The sequence below is a fragment of the Vigna umbellata genome, chromosome 11, assembly GCF_029865625.1.
Source record: "Vigna umbellata cultivar VRB3 chromosome 11, Vumbellata_1.0, whole genome shotgun sequence".
Taxonomy (NCBI): domain Eukaryota; kingdom Viridiplantae; phylum Streptophyta; class Magnoliopsida; order Fabales; family Fabaceae; genus Vigna; species Vigna umbellata.
The window spans coordinates 30,042,309-30,062,103 of NC_142175.1; the positions used below are offsets into that span (position 1 = coordinate 30,042,309).

General features: G+C 33.4%; 2 protein-coding genes across 2 annotated transcripts; one reads left to right on the plus strand and one right to left on the minus strand.

Annotated features, from left to right (window-relative positions):
• Window positions 1-6,087: 6,087 nt before the first annotated feature.
• Window positions 6,088-9,269, plus strand: LOC148191493 (uncharacterized). The gene is made up of 9 exons (XM_088102382.1): window positions 6,088-6,321; window positions 6,401-6,498; window positions 6,706-6,820; window positions 6,915-6,973; window positions 7,438-7,489; window positions 7,756-7,867; window positions 8,119-8,217; window positions 8,301-8,428; window positions 8,540-9,269. The coding sequence occupies exons 1-9, from the start codon at window positions 6,152-6,154 to the stop codon at window positions 9,078-9,080; spliced, it is 1,374 nt and encodes a 457-aa protein (XP_087958508.1). The 5' UTR covers window positions 6,088-6,151; the 3' UTR covers window positions 9,081-9,269.
• A 1,362-nt stretch (window positions 9,270-10,631) lies between these two features.
• Window positions 10,632-19,416, minus strand: LOC124831812 (protein PHYTOCHROME-DEPENDENT LATE-FLOWERING). The gene is made up of 12 exons (XM_047305897.2): window positions 19,092-19,416; window positions 18,162-18,237; window positions 18,019-18,083; window positions 17,814-17,897; window positions 16,391-16,471; window positions 15,895-16,053; window positions 15,713-15,811; window positions 14,267-15,630; window positions 13,799-14,019; window positions 13,579-13,724; window positions 12,362-12,400; window positions 10,632-12,292 (listed from the first exon to the last, which is right to left on the minus strand). The coding sequence occupies exons 1-12, from the start codon at window positions 19,188-19,190 to the stop codon at window positions 10,886-10,888; spliced, it is 3,840 nt and encodes a 1,279-aa protein (XP_047161853.2). The 5' UTR covers window positions 19,191-19,416; the 3' UTR covers window positions 10,632-10,885.
• Window positions 19,417-19,795: the final 379 nt, after the last annotated feature.

A 19,795-nucleotide genomic window follows, 5' to 3' on the forward strand; every position in this document is an offset into this window, starting at 1 on the left:
CTAGAGTCTTTCACACATTGCTTGAGCAAGAGCTTGTATTTCAGTTTCTGCACTAGAACGAGATACTCTATATTGCGTATGTTCTTCCATGTTACCAGACTATCTCCAAGAAACACACAATACCTAGAAGTAGATTTTCTCTCAATAATAGAATCTGTATAGTCAGTATCAGTATATATTTTCATAGTCAATGTGTCTTGCGTTTTGAATAATAGTCCATTTCCTGAACTTGACTTCAAGTATTGAAGAATTTTGTCAATTTCTTACACGTGTCTCTCTTAGGTCATGCATAATTTGACTCACTACATTAACTGTATAAGCAATTTCTGGTCTTGTGTGTGATAGATAAATCGATTTTCCTACCAATCTCTAACATTGAGCCATCTCTATAGGAGCACTTTCCTCACTTCCAATTCTGTGATTTTGTTCTATAGGAACTGTTGAGGTTCTACATCCCAACTTTCCTATTTCTTTGAGGAGATCAAGTACATATTTCCTTTGGGAGATGAAAATTTCATTCTTAGAGTAAGCAATTTCTATTCTAAAAATATATTTAAGTTTTCCTAGGTCTTTCATTTCAAATTGGGCTGCCAATTTTTCTTTTAACGCCAATTTTTTTGTTTCATCATTTCCTGCAATAATCATATCATCCACATAGACAAGCAATAAAGTGAGTGTACTTATAGAAGAGTGCTTTTATGAATAGAGTATGATCTCCTTGGCTTTGTCTGTATCCCAAGGAAACCATTGCTTTTGTAAATCTTCTAAATCATGCTCTAGGGATTACTTAAGACCATACAATGCTTTCTTTAAGAGGCATACTTTGTTTCTTTCATTTTTCACTTCAAAACCTGGGTGAATCTCCTTGTACACTTCCTCTTCTAGATTTCTATGAAGGAAGACATTTTTTACATCCAACTAGTGTAAGTTCCAAAAAAAATGAGCAGCCAAAGCAAGAACAACTTGAACTGTATTCATCTTTGCCACTAGGGAAAATGTCTCCTCATAATCAATCCCATAAGTTTGGGTATATCCTTTTGCCACTAATCTAACTTTATATCTTTCTATTGTCCCATCTATCTTATGTTTCACTATGAATATTCATTTACATCCTACTGTCTTCTTGTCTCTTGGCTTATCAATAATCTCTCAAGTTGAATTTCTTTCTAATGCATTCATCTCTTCTTTCATGAATGTTCAAGTTTCATGGCCTCCTGGATTGAGGTAGGCATTTTTGTGGCATCAATGGCAGCAATAGTGCTTTTATGCTTATCATAGATATTGTTAGTGAAAACATAATGAGAAATAGGATATTTAGCACATGATCTTGTTTCCTTTCTCAATGCAACGAGTAAATCATCAATAATATTTACCTCCTCCTCACTAATATATTCAGGATCCTCACCTCCATATTAGACATTTTTTCTCACTAGAGAGTCGAAGTGGATTGTTTTCTTCTTTCATATTTTTTGTCAAAAAAATTGTCTTCTTCCTCACTGTGGACTATGGTAGTTTTATTGCTTAGATCTTGGGCATCTTGCTAAGACAAACATGGTAATAACAAGAAGGAGAGTTCATCCACTTTAAGTGTTTTCTCCTCCTAAAGTGGTGGGCTGACATAAAAGGATTATGTTTCATGAAAGGTGGCATCCATGGTGATAAAGACGCGACGACTCTGAGATGATAACATTTGTACCCTTTTTATTAGAAGGATACCCAATGAAGACACATTTAAGAGCTCTAAGATCTAATTTACTATGGTTAGGATAATGAGAGTGAACACAAATAATACATTCAAAGACTCGACTAGGTAGACTCGTTATTAGGGGAGAAGAAGGAACAAAAGACAATAGAGACTTTATAAGACTAATGTCAGTTAAGATACGAGTGGGTAACCTGTTGATGATATATGTGGCAATTAACACATCTTTTCCCTAGTAATTTTTTGAAACCGACATTTGAAAAAAAGATCTCTAGTTACTTCAAGAAGATGACGATTCTTTCTTTCTACAATCCCATTTTATTGACGGGTGTTTACACATGTTAAATTATGAAGAATACCATTATGAGACAAAAAAAAATAGAAATTCATGATGCACATATTCAATACTATTATCAAACCTTATTCTTTTGATATTTTTTCAAATTGATTTTGGACAAGATGGAAAAAATTAACAAAAATTTGAAAAACTTCTGATTTATTTTTCGTAAGGTATGTCCACGTGACATGACTACAATCATCAATAAATTTAACAAACCATTTGCCTCAAGAAATAGATTCTATGACAGGACCCCAAACATCAAAGTGAATTAAATCAAATGGAAAAGTACTCTTTTTATTACTAATAAGATAAGATGCAACAATGGTGTTTTGACAACTGATAAATATCACAATTAAAAGAGTCAACATACTCCTTGGTAAACAAATGGAGTAATAAGGACTTGATAAGATTAAATGAAGGATGCCCAAGCCTTTGATGATGTAACCATATTTGACAATTTGTCCACGTCTCAGATATAGATTGTTGACTTATGATTTTTGTGTTGCTTTAGTCATCAAACTCCAAAAGATATAACCCACTTTGCTCCTTAGAAGTTAAAATCGTCTTTCCCGTGGCAAGGTCCTGAAACACACATAAGTTGAAAAAAATGTTACTAAAATATTTAAATCCTTTGTGAGTTTTTGCACAGAGATAAGACTATTTTCTAATTTAAGAACATGTAAAACATCCTTTAGTACAATAAATGAATCCAAAATTATATTCTTAGAGCCGCATATGGGTATACCCTGACCATTCACAACTGTAATAAAGTGTCATATGATCAGTTGCTCCTGAATCAAGGATTCAAATACCTTAAGACACATGACCAACAATATTGAGGCAAATCTTACCTTTCATGGAAGAATACATGATCCAGAGGGCTTACTCATTGATTCAACCATTGCTTTCAAGCACTCGATTTCCTCCTTATAAGCTTTCATATCAAGATTCGGTGATGGTGAAGGACTAGATTGTGAAGGACTAGATTGTGAACGACTAGATATATTGATGGTTTTGTGTTTTGAGGTAGTATGATTTACCCATCTTTGAGTAGACCCTTTGTTGTTTCCCATGCGTTCAAGAACATTCTTTCTTCCATGGAGTTTGAAACATGTTTCCTTAGTGTGTTCAAATCTTCTACAATATGAACAATAGACCCCATGAGTACCTTTTTCAAACGACTTTCCTCCAGCATTTCTTCTCCTCTTACCATAAAAAAAACTTCTGATAGGGATGGTAATTTTTCTCTTCCTAAGATTTGTACCCGGATTGGGTTGTACTCATGATTCAAGCCATGGAGAAATTTAAAGATTCTTCCTTTTTCCACAACTTCAACAAGTACGACAACATATGCTTTACACATCTTTATTGTTTGGTTTTGATCTAATTCAATCCAAAGTCCATTCAGGATTTTGTCATATTCTGATATGGAAAGGGAGTCCTGTTTTGTATTAAATATCCTGCTTTCAATGTCATAGCATGCAGTAAAATCCTTTTTTAATTAAAAAGTAATCTATAAATCATCCCATATTTCTTTGGCAAAAGAATGTAACATATAATTTCTACTTATATCAGGAATCATGGACAACCACATCCAAGTCATAATTAGTGAATCTTCATTATCCCAAATTGGAAAATGAGTGTCGTCTGGTCCTGGTCCTCCTCCATCTATGTGATCTAGTCTTGAACGTCCCTTGAGAATACTTCGAATATAGTGGCTCCATTGTAGGAAATTTTGATCATCCAACCGATATACACCCACCATATTGGGTAGATCATTAGGACCCAAAGGAATAATTTTTACTTCAAACATCACATAGAACGCAATCAGGTGTCTCTGGTGACCTTATCCGAGACGATGATGACGTGTGGGTTACACCAGGAAAAGGAGTAGAACTTAAAACTCATATATACTCAAATCTTGGCCAAAGCCAAACGGGACGTCACCAGCCCATGGAAAGGTTAAGGAGGCTTTGATGACCTTGTCTGTGACGATGATGAGTGGGTCTCGTCGAAACTAGGCATGTGGGTTACATGCGCCGTCGACGGTGGCGACGCGTGACAGCTTCTATTCTGGAGCCATTTTCGGTGTTGTGATCGCTAAAGTTGGGCACATCTTTCTGCCTTATCAATGACCCCAATTGGCTACTGCAACAACTGCGATGGTCGAACAACGACAGCAGTCTATTGTTGCAGCGGAAACGGATCTCCCAAGATCGGGAGTTCTAATACCAACTTAAAAAAGAGAATGATTTTATTATTTTCATTCATGTTAATTAATTACATTCTCTTATCTCTATTTGTATCAGTCTAATCTTCTAAAAAAGAGAAATAAAGAAACAAAATAATCTAAAAAATCATATACATGTTTTCTCTAATTTTATAAATATTTTCTCTAATAGAATATTTTATAAATTTTTCTTCTAATTACAACATTTTTCAAATCACATTGTATCACGTATTTTAATTATATTTAGTTTTATTTATTTTCTAGTATTTCACAACAAATCAAATTTGAATTCCCTAGAGTTGAAAAACAAGCGTGGAAAGAATTTAAGACATATTCAGTTTTAGTTCTTTGTCTAAGTTCTTAGATAAGAACTCAATTCTTATTTAATTTTTGTCTTGGAGAAAATTAGATGATATCTGTTTGTAAAATTCATTATTTTACAATAATGTTGAGAAACTTGGTTTACAGTAGAAACAAATGACAAAGAATGAAAAGAAAACAGATTTTAAGAAAAAAAAAATGAATGATGATTATAAGGGAGAAGAGCAAAGAAGTGAAAATTGGGATGAGTGATACCAGTAAATTTTAATTTATTTCAGTTTATGTTAAAAAATAAAATTAAAATATAATATTATAAAATTTATTAAAAATGAAATGACAACTAAAATTACATTTAAATATTAGAAAAAACAATGTGGAAAATTTGTAAGCTATACATCACGACAATAGATAAAAAAAGTTAATGATTCAAAATTTTAATTAATATACTTTTATTATTTAATATATGACACTAACTTGTTTACTGTTTAACATTTGATGCAGTTTCTGTAAAGAGGATCAAATCAATCCTTACTTTACAAAAATATCAATGTAATAAATAATATGATAGATAAAAAAATTTGAAAATGTCAACCAAATTTTTTTCTTAACGCATTGTACATACGGTCAAGAATTATTTATTTATTTATTTATATAATATATGGTTTTCCTGTTTTTTTTCTCCACTTTTATTCTAACTTAATTAGTATGCATTGATAAAAAAAAAATATTCCATAGTCAAATTTTAAAATGTTATGTATTTTAAATATGAAAATAAAGTTATTTCACCCCCATTACCATTATCTTTGACTATTTTTATAAAGATAAAATGATTTTGTCAAAAGTTAACTTTTGTATTTCCAAAACAAAGAGAGAGAATGGAAGAGAAACAGTAATGTCAAAAAATCATAAAAAAATGTGGTGTCAAAATGTCAGTATCTTAAAAGGAATTATCCTTTTTGTGTTTACCTTTTTTTTCATTTTTAATTACCATTTTATTTAAATTTGACTGATTTTTTAAATTTTATTTTTTTAAAATTTTAAATATTTTTTAAAATTAAATAAATAAAAATAATCTATAAAATAAATAAAACTATTTATAATTAAATTATCAAAAAATATTTATATTTTTTTTATGATTATAATTTTATTATTTTCTATAAAAAAAAGTGAATACATGTGTGTGTTTTGACTTGTATATATATACCCAATTCCTTCTTGTTTTTATAATTAAAAAATCAATTTAAGTAAAAAACGTAAATTGATGTGGTTATTTGTTTTTATGTAGAAGGGACCTAAAGAAAACCAAGTGAATAATTCTGAAGATAAAAGAAATAAACTATAAACTTCAATAGATACTTTTTTAAGGAAATGAAAGAGGTATTATATATTGTATTGTTTTCTTTTAATTATTCTTTATGATACTATTAATTATTAATAATAACAACTATTTATTTATTTGTTTTTGAATCCCACACATCGAAAACCTTGCTTTTGCAACGGTCAAGAGCTTCTTCAACTCCCTTTGAGTTGCTGAAACTCTCAACACTTTCATTCACCAATGGCGACCAAAGATTCTCCTATGGAACTGTACGAAATCTCTACGGAATCCGATGGATCCGACTCCGGTTCCGACTGGGAGGACTCGGGAGAAGACCCCGACTACGACGCGCTTGAAGAAAGTCATAGCAAATTCTCAAACCTCTCACTTAAGCACAAGGCAAAAGCGCGGTAAAATCATGAACCGATTGCACTCCATTGTTTAAAATTGAACTTTTAAGCTTTATTTGGTCGTAGCTTGGTGTATCAGCTTTATCGAGGAGAAGGGTCGAGGTGAGGAAGTGTTGGTGGTCACTGCATCTGTAAATGATGGAGAGAATTTTGGGAAAGTTCAAAAGTTAATCGAAGGTTAATCCTTTTTTCTTTTCTTTTTTTTCATTTTGGGTTTTACTATGAAGATTTTAACAATCGTTAGCTACTCTTTTCAAATCTTTCTTTTAAACCCTTCGTGTTCTTATGTAGAAGTGGAAATGGAAATAAACATGATGCGTGTTTTTTGCAGTGTTTACGTTTTTCTATTGAACATTTTCATTTGTCATTTGTTTTGGCTGGCAGAGGGATTGTTGGAGAAATTGAAAGTGGATGAATGCAAGTTGTATTTGAGGAAGAATGGTCTGAGGCTAACTGGAAACAAGGACACACTTATAGAACGCATAAGGGAGCACTTGGAGTAATTGACGTTTTCTGTGAAACACTTCAACCAGCAGTTTTTCAAAAAAAAAAGAAAAAAAGTTGTATGAATTCTTTAATTGTATGATTTTCAGGATTTTAAATGGTGGGGAGAAGAAGTATCCGTCTTCTAGCTTTGTGTTTAATTGTAAAGGTGGGTTCTTGTGATTTTTTAAATATGCTGTTTTAATGAAGCATTTCCAAAAGCTATGAGATTACTTGTTCGGATCAACATAATATGTAAACTGATTCATCGTGTTCCTCATAAGTTTGAAAGGATTATTGTGATAATTCGAACCACAAGAATATTTGGAGTTCAGTTGTTTTTTTTTCCAACATTTTGTTTCTAAGACAAAGTTTTAATTAAGTACTCTGTTTTTGAAATCTAATAATATTAAGCATTCACCTGTATCCCTATTGCTAATATATTAAATATATTTCTTGTTTGTATCATTTACTTTCCTGATTTCTATATCTATTTAACAGTTTCTGCAGTTAGGTACATCCTCTAGATATGCGATCATCGTCTTTTAGTTTATGTGGCCTCAAACTCTGTTGGTCTAATTTTATTTTATCATCCATATGCTTCAGAACCTGAAAATACTTTGGCTTGTGCAGGTGATGCATGCACTGGTGATGTAGTTTTGTTTGAGCAAAATGTCTATGAAATGTAAGCTGCTTTTTTATATATTTTTTTCTATCTCAATTCATTTTAAATGGAAAAGACCTTACATGCTATATTTTATACACTGAAACATTTTGGAGGGCGTACATATATGCATAAAGATTGACAAACACAGTATTTTTATGCTTACTGCTACTAATATACATGTCATTGGATATACTGTTCAGAGATGACAGATTAATGATATTGGTGAAGTTCAATTCTAAATTACTGCCATCTTCCAGTTTCTTTATAAGATTTGGTTTTCTCAGGTTTAACATCGCATCCAGAAGTGCTAGTGGTCCACCTTGTGGCAAAAGGATTGTTGCAGGCCGCATAGTGAAAGAAAGCTATGGTGCTGCCAAACAACAGCATACATTTACGGTGAGAATAAATTTAGATAGTTTTCTTTGATGGATACTAACATTACGGCAAAGTATGTTTCTCTTACACAAGGGTACTGGTCACTGGTCTATCAGACTACAGAAAATTTATGGTTTCCTTTTCTTGGAGTATATTTTTAAATACCAATGAAGATGCATATTATCTCTCCTTGGATAGCAGGATAGTTTAAGCTGCTATCATTATGATTTTCCAGTAACAATATGCTTTGTACTTATCCTGTTCATAAATAGATTGAAGTGCTCTGGAGTAAAGGAGAAAAGCCTCTCCCTCCCCTTTACCCCCTACTGATTAAGGGTCGAAACCTTTACAGGCTGAAGACTTTGAGACAGGTTCCTCATTTGCTACCATCTCCTCATTTCCCTTTGAGAAAGGTTCCTTAAATGATTAATATGTTCTGTGTCCCTAATATTAGAAATGGGAAGATGAAGCAGAAAGGCAAAAAATATTGATGGAAAAACACTCAAGGGGATCTCTTGCTAGGGCAGATAGAGAAGAAAGGATTCAAGAAAAGGAGAAGAGGAAACATACCAAGGAAAATAGGTACTTCATTTCAGATTTAAAGTATTTTGTCTTCTACACTGCCACTGTTAAGTGTACTAACTACTTATGATTACAAAATAATTTTATGTACTTTCTGCGTTATATGTTTAGGGTCTCCAAAAAGGAAGCAAGGAACCAACGTCAATCAAATTCACACGTTACAAGGCCACAATATCAACCTCAAGGAACAAATGTAGTCATTAATCCAGAAAACCCTGAATTTCCATCTCGAAATTCAGTTTTATCTGTCAATATGATGAAAGAAAGATACTGTATTTTAAATAATTCAGCAGCAACTTTTGGAGGAACATCATTTGCTGTTCACAGTATGCATAGAAATCACACAAGTGACTTTAGGAATACTTTTGATATTGGTCGTGTGCGAGGAGCAGAAACTGGTGCAAACTATTATGCAGACCCCCATTTCAGAGAAAACCTCCCTAGATTTGTGAACTGCCACCCTAACATGGCTGAAATGGGCACTCATCATAGAATACCTTTGGCAAATGCAAACCATTCTCACCCATTTATGGCCCCCAATAGAGAAAGCTTTAAGATAAATCAAGTGTGCAGACATTATTCCCGTGGAAGGTGCTATTTTGGGGACAAATGCAAATTCTTACATGATCTTAGAGACAAAGGGAATGCATGAATTAAAGAAAAATTATGGGGGCATGATTTCATATATTGTGCCATTCAAATGTTTCTGGGTTTTTTAACTGGAAAATAGAACAAATTGTGTCTGTCGTTACAAGATTTTGTGGTGTGTTTCCCTCTTGTTTCTTTTCACTTCAGTCTTGTTAAATATTTTTCTAAGGCTTAAGCTTTTCCTCTTGTTTCTTTATTATCTATAGTCACATTCTACAAAATAAATATTAGGTACTCTGGTACGTAATAACGGTATAAATTTGATATTTTTTTACTATTCCCAATTTTTTATTTAATTTAATAATGTTAAACTTATTTTATTATATTTCAACAAAAATTCATATCAATTTCAATTTTCTAAAATTAAAATGGTTATTAAAGAGTTAAAACATTGATAAAAAAAACTTTCAGCACAGCTACTCCACATTAATAAATAAATTATAATATATATATATATATATATATATATATATATATATATATAATGTATAATATTTTTTTAAGTTCTGGATTACATGTAATTCTTATTTATGAAATGCATAATCTGAAAAACTTCCGAACAAGACAGAAAATTTCCACATCACGTTATATGAAAAAAAAGGGATAAAATGACTATTTAAAATTTATGGAACTCAAAAAGAATTTTTTTTTCTAACACGTAGTGATGAACTATATATACGATTTGATTCAATTAATCCAGTAAAATAGTATTAGGTCAAAAGGTTCCAGATTCTAAAGTAAAATGAAAAGTTAAACTTTGGCTATCTACCTCCACAATTATTAACTGCACTCCTACAATACTATAAAAGAACTAAAACAACCTTCATACTTATACCACATCATGCCACCATTTTTGCTTCTTTCACCACATTACTGACGCAACAAAAGAATAAGAGGAAAACAAAAGAATTGATTCCGAATTATTTTTTTTCAGAACGTATTGCGAAAAACTTTTTTCAGAAACATATTTCATATATGAATATTCTCAAAAATTCATTCTAAAAGGTATTTTTTGAGTTTCGATTTTCTGAAGCACATTTCATACATTCTAAAAATTCTGTTCCGAAAATTATATTCTAGAAATTTCGTTTGAAAAGTTCTATTTCGAAAATTGTTCCAAAATTATTGTTCTGAAATTTTTGAGAAGTCTGTTTCGAAAAACTTCCTAAATATGGAATCCGAAAGTAACTTTTCAAGATAGTAAAATGGACATTTCAAAAGTCTGAGGATTGCGGAAAGAAATTATGAGGATGCATTAAAGCCTAAAATTTTACAAAAATCTAAGGGTACACTTGTATCCCCCAATATTAAAAATACAAAATTCATTACTATTTACTAGTTTTTGTTTCATATATTTGGAAATTTTAGTGTATATTTACATTAAGTTATTGTGATTGTGATTAATAATGATTACGTTAGCTTCGAATACAAGCTTTTGCTATTGATGTACTTTCAAAAAACATAACTTGTTACTATGCTTGATAAAATAGCTAAAGAATAATCCTACCAAAACTATAAAAATAGAATAAAATAGCTAATATAATACAAGCTAATATTGGCCTAAATATCGTTAAAACTTTAACTGATGTGTCCAATGGGTGCAAAAAAGAACAATAAACTATTTACAACAGACACAAGACATGTGATCCCCCTATAGTTACAAAGCATAAGCATATTTATTCAATATGCTTTATGTTTATTAATAAGTAAATAATTATCAATTTCCGGCATACTTTAATGCACAAATATTCAACATCATGTGCTTGGTTCCAAGGTTTCAACAACCTAGGTTGGAGGGGCAGTGTAACTTCATTGTGCATTACTGACAGAATTACTCTTGTTAACACCTTGCATATCCATGGGGGAGTTTGTTATACTACTAACAGAGCCGAGGGTCTGAGAGCTCAACTGTGGACTGGCAGGACAAGCTTCGGGATTACCGGCACTTATGGCATGAATTGCACCTGAGCTTATTTGGGGACTCATCGGAGTTCGTTGACTGATTTGCTGAGGGCTTGCTTGCTGATGTGTTTGTTGGTTCAACTGTGGAACTCCCATTGATGGAGATCCCACCTGTGGGGGAGAAACAACTGCCTGCAATTGTGAACTTGTTTCTTGCTGCTGCTGCTGCTGCTGCAACTGTTGTTGTAGTTGTAACTGCTGTTGTTGGGGTTGTTGATGTTGCTGCTGCTGATTCATATAAAGATTCATCCCGGCCATCATCTTTGGTGGACCCATCGGCCGTTGCATTGCATTAGTCCTACCCATTATTGAAAGACCAGCAGGACCAGGGTGCATTTGTCTGGCACCAGAGATGCCAGCTAAGTTTGACTGAGGGGAACCCATCATACTTCGAGTCGGTACCAATCTAAGCTTGGATAAAATCTCAGCAGATGTGGAATTTAGCGATCCAGACCTGAATTGTTGGCTTATGGAATTAGTAATGTTTGAAGTCTGGCTAAGATTCATTGGGTTCTGACCCATATTTCCCATGCCCGCTATAGATGTCATTGGAGCTGAGATTCCACTTCCTCCTATTCCTCCCCTTGCACCTCCCATCCCCATAGGATTGCCCATGGGTGCAAGCCCAACTAGGTTGTTTCTCAAGTTACCCATTCCCACATTGGTTCCAAGTCCCACCATTTTCCTTTGCATTTGTGGCTGCTGCTGCTGCTGCTGTTGCTGCTGTTGTTGGTACATCTGAATCTGGAGAGCTGAAGACTTGTTGAGCATGTGATTACCTAACGGCATGTTGGAGTTCTGTCCGACTGGATTTAAGTGTGAAAGCTGATTTGTCCCAAGCATCATAGAAGATCTCTGGAACTGGGAATTCTGCTGTTGAATGAGTGTGTGTTGATTTTGTTGCATCTGCTGCTGCTGATGCTGTACAGTTTGTTGTGAGTCCAGTTGCTGCGGTCTTGAAGACATTGAAACACCAGAGAGAAGTCCTTGAGAAATCTGTAAGGCTTGGGGGTTTCCAGGTGGCAACATCCTTGAGTTTGTTACAAGATTCTGGGATAGGTTTATGGATGCATTATTTCCAGAAACTGGTTTGGCAATTTCATTAGATGACTGGCCAGGAACGGATTCTCCATATTGTTGCATTTCAACTACAACATTATTAGGAGCAGTAGATTGATTGCCCGATGGAAGGTTAACAAGGTTTGGTTTAAGTTGGATCCGGTCATCTTCCTTCACGTATCCTTCACGTATCATCTACAATAGGAAGATTAAAATATTCAGAAAACCAATTGACGAATGTATGTTTTATATAGAGTGACATACCTGTGAACAGAACTGTTGAGCAAGCAAATCCGCAGAATGCTGATTCACAAAAAAGGTTACATAAATCAGAGGATAAACTTGTAGAAAACCCCTTATATAAATCAGAGGAATAAACTTGTAGAAAACCCCTTATATAAATCAGAGGAATAAACTTGTAGAAAACCCCTTATATAAATCAGAGGAATAAACTTACAGAAAATCCCATACATAAATCAAATGCTTGCTCTACTTTAACAGTTCTGTTAGAATCTTGTAAACATAGTAATGGTGGATACTTAAATTAATTTGATTGATTATATATTTAATTTATTAGCCTAAAATAAGATCACTAAATACTTTATAATTATATTTTTCACCTATAGATTGTGGTCTAAATACACGAAATTTATCCTGTGCTCTCATGTTTCTCTCTCTCTCTCTCTTAACAAGTTCATTAAGAAATTAACAAATTCATGTCAACGACCAATGAACTGTTAACTTAATGTTCAGAGTTAACACATTATCGGTAAAAACTATCCTCCCAAAATGACAATGGAGAAGTACAATCCAAGTTAATATATAATTTGGAAGCAAGATAAACCGTGCCAGTATGAAAGGAAGTAATATATGACAAAAAATTATGACAATATGCCCCTTTTGTACATGGAATAGAATGAAAGGAAATAGCAATGGGAAGAAATCAACAAAAAATTGGATTTCCCCAAAAGGTCTCAAATGCGTAAGGTTTGACTAGATGAAGAAAGAGCATATAAGATAAAAAAAAAATAGGTAGGAAATGAATATTTGGATTGAAAGGCTTCAAAAAGGTTAAAATGAACAATAGATTAAAATATGAAATAATTTAAGCAGAACATACACATCTAACTTCATCCTTAGTGTTTGTGTTAGGAAAAAGGATCGAGCTTAACTAAACCTCAAAACCCATCTTCAGGTAAGGGTTGTCCCTCAATTATATTTTCTTCACACAATCTATCATACTCAATTTGGCACTTAGATTTTTTTTTTCGATATACCCAACACTGTTGGACTTTTAGATGTGATAAAAAGATGGCAGGTCACCCCTTTTAATGAATCTAGGATAGGCTTTTAACATAGTCTTGCAATGTAAATTTGACTTATCTCAATCTCATAAAACTACTTTTAAGGATTATATATATATATATATATATATATATATATATATATATATATATATATGTGCCTACAGTGGAACTTACAGTATTTGGTAAAGTGAGGAGATAATCCTCTGCAGCTAGGTAATCAGCGTCTTCAACATCCCCGTAATACAGAGCCACAGTACCATCAGATTTCTCAAATATTATCATCCTAGTTCGCAACCTTGGAACTAGAGAAACATGATTTCCTGTATAAAAATGGAATGTCAAATAAGGAAGAAAAAATATATATTTCCAAGAAGGTAGATAAATTGATACAAACCTTGAACTACACGCTCAGGCACACATAAAGTTATTATTCTCATTTTACACGCATTCATACTCCCACCTATAAGTGACTTTGACAAAGAAATTGAATCATCTATCACTCCCTCATTATTAGTTGAATTGGCAATATGTGGTGCTATATGTGTTGTTACATATGCATTTTGCTTCTTCATCTGAAAATCCTCGACCCTGTTCTTCTTAAAGTTAAGTTGATGCCTGAAGAAGTCCGCACCATAATTGTAAGAACACAACACGAAACATGACATCAACATTTGTTTCAAATAAAGAGCAAAGGCTAATCCATTAAAATAAATCAGATTATTAGAGAAAATAAAAACTAAGATAACAGATTAAATATTGGTCGAAGCTACGCAATCACAGAATATTTGCATTATTTTTCTAAGAATAAATATGTGGAATATAAAAGACATCGGGATGCAGTTTAAAATTCAAAACAGAATACCTCATTGTCACCATTTCAATTTTAGAGAATCGTTCAAGCATATTTTGAAGGCCTTGATCAACCAAACTCGATGTCACAACTGAGGGGCTATTTGCATTCAGTGGGACACTGGTTGTACCAACACTAGCAGGAGAGCCAACTCCATTCATGGCTGGAGTCTTAGGAAGGGAATTAGATTTTCGTTTTGCAGCTAGTTGTGCCTGTTGCTGCTGTCTTTGTGTGGAATCACTAGATGGAGTTCCAACAGTAGTAGGAACAGAGACCATTGCAGTCTTGTCTTTCTGTACTGTTCCCACAGCAGCCATTGAAGATGGTCCAAAACTTGGTCCCATTGCACTATTGGAAAATTCACCTGATTTTGAAGATAATGGGGAGTGAGCTAACGCCCCAGTCGATAATCGAGGACTCTGAACTGATTTCCTTTTCTGATGCTGATCATCTTTTTTTGTGTCTTTCTCTATATGCTGACCCAGGTTCCAGGCTGCCTGCGGAAAATTGGGTCTCATGAATGCATGCTGTGGCAATCGTTGCTGAAGCCGTAACTGTTGTGGATCTAATATGTTTGTTTCTATTTCAATCTCACTCCTATTGCGGTTTGTCTCTGCACTATCTACTTTGTCAATTTCAAACTGTTCTTCCTTTGCAACCAATCTCATGCCCTGCTGACCAGAAGTAAAGGAAACTGGCGCCATCTCTTGGTTCATCCCCCCTTCAAAAACTTGCTGAGGAAACTTTTGAATGCCACCACTTCCATACTGAATACCTCTGGCCAAAGCTTGTTGTTGCAATGTATTCTGCCAATTCATATCTGTTCCTTGAAGAGATTCAACATGTGAACCTATTTGCTGATGCTGCATTGCTTCAACAACAGCAGCCGTAGGCCTCATTCTTTTTGCAATATTGGGTAAAGGTGACGCTTGTCCATCTTGATCCCTTTTGCCATGAAGAGAAGCACTTGAGTTTGCATGATCGGCATATGAAATCATGACATCTTGTGCAGAAGGAGAAGCCCCGGATGAATTAATAGAAGGAACTGGTCCCTGCTCCTGCAAACTTCTTGTAGTTCCAACTGCCATTGCATATCTTTGTTGATGGGACATCATCGGAAAGTTAGGGATGGAAGAATCAGGTATAAAATTCTTAGGTCTCAAGGCCATGGCAATATTCGGAGTAAGATTTTGCATGGATGGATTTTCATGGGTCTGCTGTACAATAGCATTGGAAGATGTGTTTCCCAAATCGCCTAACCTGCTAATTGAAGCTTCTTGCACTCTATCTATGCATACTTTCTTCCCATGAATTTTATTGGTAGAAGTAACAGCAAACTCTGGCATATTCCTTAATCGCTTTCTTGGCAAATTGAGCTGTAACATTAACTTCAGGACTATTAAGATGCCCATAACACTGAACTACATTCATAAAGGGGCAAAAATAACTTCAGTATACCTTTGCAGGAAGTGGACTTTCACACAGCCGATCTAACTTTGGAATAGGGTCTAGATGAAGTCTTGGTTGTAATGATTTCAGTATCTTTGATTCAACTTCCTATCATCAATGTGAACACAGCTAAGTGAGATCAATGAAAAAATTATAGGAATTGGTCATCATGAATGATGAATCATACTTACCATCAGATCACCATATGTCCAAGACTTGTCAGTAATTGATGGAATGTCCTTAACAATATTTTCTAGGGACATCTTGAGGCATACTTTGCTAACAGTAGGAGAACCTTCTGCAGACACACTACTCCCTTTTTCAAAAGAGCATCTTCGATAATCATGCACCTGGAGAGTGACAGGATAGATTTAAAGATCAATCTTATAAAAAAAATGAGCATCATCAAAATTTATATTATATAGCAATTGAAAAATGCGAAGAAACAACTAGTGAAGTGGGAAAAAATTGTAAAACTACATATTGGAACACATAAGAAGCTCTTTATATTGTCTATAATCAATATAAAGAAAAGTATAAGACATGATATCCATATGAACAACAGAACCAATTAACCAAACTAAAGTACAGAAGAAAACTCATGTCCCTTTAATAAATTTGCATAAGTAAAATAAACTCTAAATGTTAACTTTGAAAGCAAAGCATCTAAAAAATAAAAAGGCTTACCTCACATATTAGTGCTCCATCTAGATATTTGGCAGGTATATCATCAAGAATATCCCCAGGTAAGTGACCTGACTCGATGGCCTGCAAATACATCATTATATATATATAAATATAAAAAGGAATGTATGTACAAGAAATTCTCAACATAAACATACAACTGAAATTGATAACAAAATTACAAAAAACATAATCTGTTGGATAAGCCACAGAATGTGAAGCTACACAAGGAAAGGTCTCAGACAACAGCAAAAGTCTGGTTCTACTTCTATTTCCAGTCAGAGTTATTAATATCACGTAAGCAGCACCAGGAAGTAACAAAGACTCCATCGTGTTTTTGCTGCTGGAGCTGAATAGAAGCCCAAATTGCAGGTTTGTAATGCATGATAGAGGTGTAAGGTTTATGGGTAACAAAACCCAATTTGGTCCCTGTTGCAGTATCTTCTTTGGGCTTTTTTAGAGTAAAAATGACATCGAGCCTTGGTTAGGCCCAAAAGAAAAATCCCTAATCCCCTATCATTTCCACAGAAAAAACAAAAATTCATCAGTTCTCCCTTTCTCTTCTCAACCAAACATGCCTTCTATCAGCTCAACCATGCTGGAGACCACCAAATCCCCGTGGCTTTTGCTCTTTGTAATTTACTTGGACGTTTTGCTTAATAAATGCAAGATTTTTTACCAATAATTATAAATGAGCTGATTTCAGAGTACTTTATCTGCATTATACATGTAATTATGTGTATAGTATATGTCAAACTCTAAGGAAGAGAGAAACATTGAACTGAAACCGTGTGTTTTGGACACAGCATGGGTGCTTTATTTATATTGAGAAAATGAATCAATCAATAAATAGAAGAGATTTTATATCCTCTAATAAGAAAGATGTAGTAAAGAAATAAATAAAAATGTTTCTAATAATACATATATAATATAGATATTCCTGATTACACAGGATCAGCTCCTAATTTTGTTTCTATAATGATAACAGTATAGATTATGTATAAGAAATATTTCAAATAGCAGTCATCTTTGTGCTATCCCATTATAGTGTTTTTGGGGTCAGCCAATATCAAGATTGATAATGATGCTTTCCATATTTAGGTGCCGAGTAAAGAAGGTGAAGACAGTCAAACAAATATCAAATCCGGTGCCACTAAACTCAAATTATGAAACTCAATTATGATGCCATTAAAAATTGATTGAATCAAGCCAAGAATCTTAAAGTCTAGCATGAGAATTTTGATACAAGCATACAGTGATGCATATTTTAAATAAATACAGAGTGGTGAATGCCCCACTCAGTGATTGGAAATGCTTACTATACATATGCTGAAAGTGTTGATTGTCACACTCAATGATTGTCAGCATTAGAATTTAAAATTTAAAACTGAAAGAATAAGAAATTACATGGTTCCGAGATAATTACCAAGAAAAGACTTTCAGATGACCTATCATAGGGATGTAACAACTTTGGAAAATCTTGATATTTTGTTTGATTTGCTGCATCATTCTGAAAATTCTCAAAGTAGTTAACTTCATAAGAATGCATACAAGGTCAAATTCCACGATTCTATCACATTGTTGTCATTCCTTAAATTATAGCAAAATATTAATTGTTGTTTTAAACAAACCTCAGAAGGTTTCCCAATAGAATAACCATCTGCAAACAGGTTCAATGTGAAAGAAGCTTCCCTCTCTGTCAAAACAAGTAACTAAGTAAACACCACAACACTCAGGATTTATATAAAAGTGAGCTATATACTTGATGGCTGACCTGCTAATGAAAGAGTTTCAGATGAAGATGACTGTGGAATCTGAGCAATCTTTTCCCCAGCCTCAACAAGACCACTCTGTATAAATATAGTTAAGGAAATCAAGAAAACAAAGTTTTAACAAATTCCATTGTTTAAATTGATTTTTAAACTAAACTTATAAGTCAAACTACAGATTCTAGGTCAGGAAATTGCAACATAATCCAGGGTTATACATCCTTTAAAAGAATAGAAAAATCTACCAATTCAGTGAAAAAATTAAATCCAGAAAACTCAACATTTTCAAATTTCACATATTATTAGCCTAGCTCCCTTAGATGCAATCCCCAAAGCTGGAAATCAGAAGAATAGTCACGTATTAGTTGTATGGTTGTGTGGCATTAGCCAATCCAATCAAATGATGCAACTTATTTACTTTTCTACATTGTATCCGTACAGTGGCGATAAAACAGAAGAACTTAGTTTGTTAGTAGACAATGATTTTCACATCTAACCTCCTCCCCATAAATTCCCTAGCGCAACTACATCTTCATTACTTTTGGGAGTAATAATATCAGTGAAACGAAAAATAACACTGGATGAAACTTCAATAAACTTTGATAATAAATAAATGTTGTTTTTCTATTTTCTTCCATAGGTATTATCATCCGGCCCAAATTTGTTTGAATTATTGGTTTGGAACAAAAAAAAATCAGTTGAGTTAGGCACATTTAATGTAGTTAAACACCTGCCGAAGGGGAATTCAAACCTCAGTTCCACAGTGTGGAACTACTCTTCAATTTTACTTGTAGATTACAACAACACCCAAAAAAGATTAAGAAAACATGTCGAACAGCAAACAAATTTGTGAATTAATCGAGAGACCCCGAACTCAATTTATGATTGTTTGAGGAATATCGAATCGAATTACGGTTGCGTATTGGTGATCTTACCTGGGACTTGGAATTGTCCGATGCGGCTTCGTGCGGTTGGGGAATTGACTTGGGGCGAAACCTAGTGCCGGTCTTGGAGACCTTGAAGGAGACCCCCATGCTGTGGGAGCACAATTTTGATGGGAATAGTAAAGACAGCAAAACCCTAGAAATTAGCCAAAAACAAAAACAACGAAGGAGAGAGAGAGAGTCGAAAGTGCTGTGTTGAGTTGAGTTAAAAGGCTTCAACTCAACACAACATATGTAGATATAGAAATAGAGAGAGAGACGAGCAGTGTCGCACACAACATCAAATGTTCCTTCGATTCCATTTGTGTTGAGTTTGTAAGTTTGTCCCTTCCGCCATAAACATTGGCCTAAAAAAATATATTACTATTTTATCTAAAACAAATATTAATATTTTTTATGATTTTTTTTCTCTCAAAATAATCTCTTTTTTAAAAGAAAAACATATTTGAATATATTTTTTAGAATATTATCTTATCAATTAGACCCATGGATATATTATTTTTCCAAATGAAGCTATCTTATTTTTTATATTTTTTTACTACTTTTTATTTTTCTAAATATAGAGAAAAAAAATTAAAATTAAAATAATGGAAAAGTAATTTAAAATAATTAATTAAAAACATTGAATTTAAATTCTCATTATTTTAAGAGAAAGAATAAAATAAAAATACTTTATAATTTTTTTAAATATAATT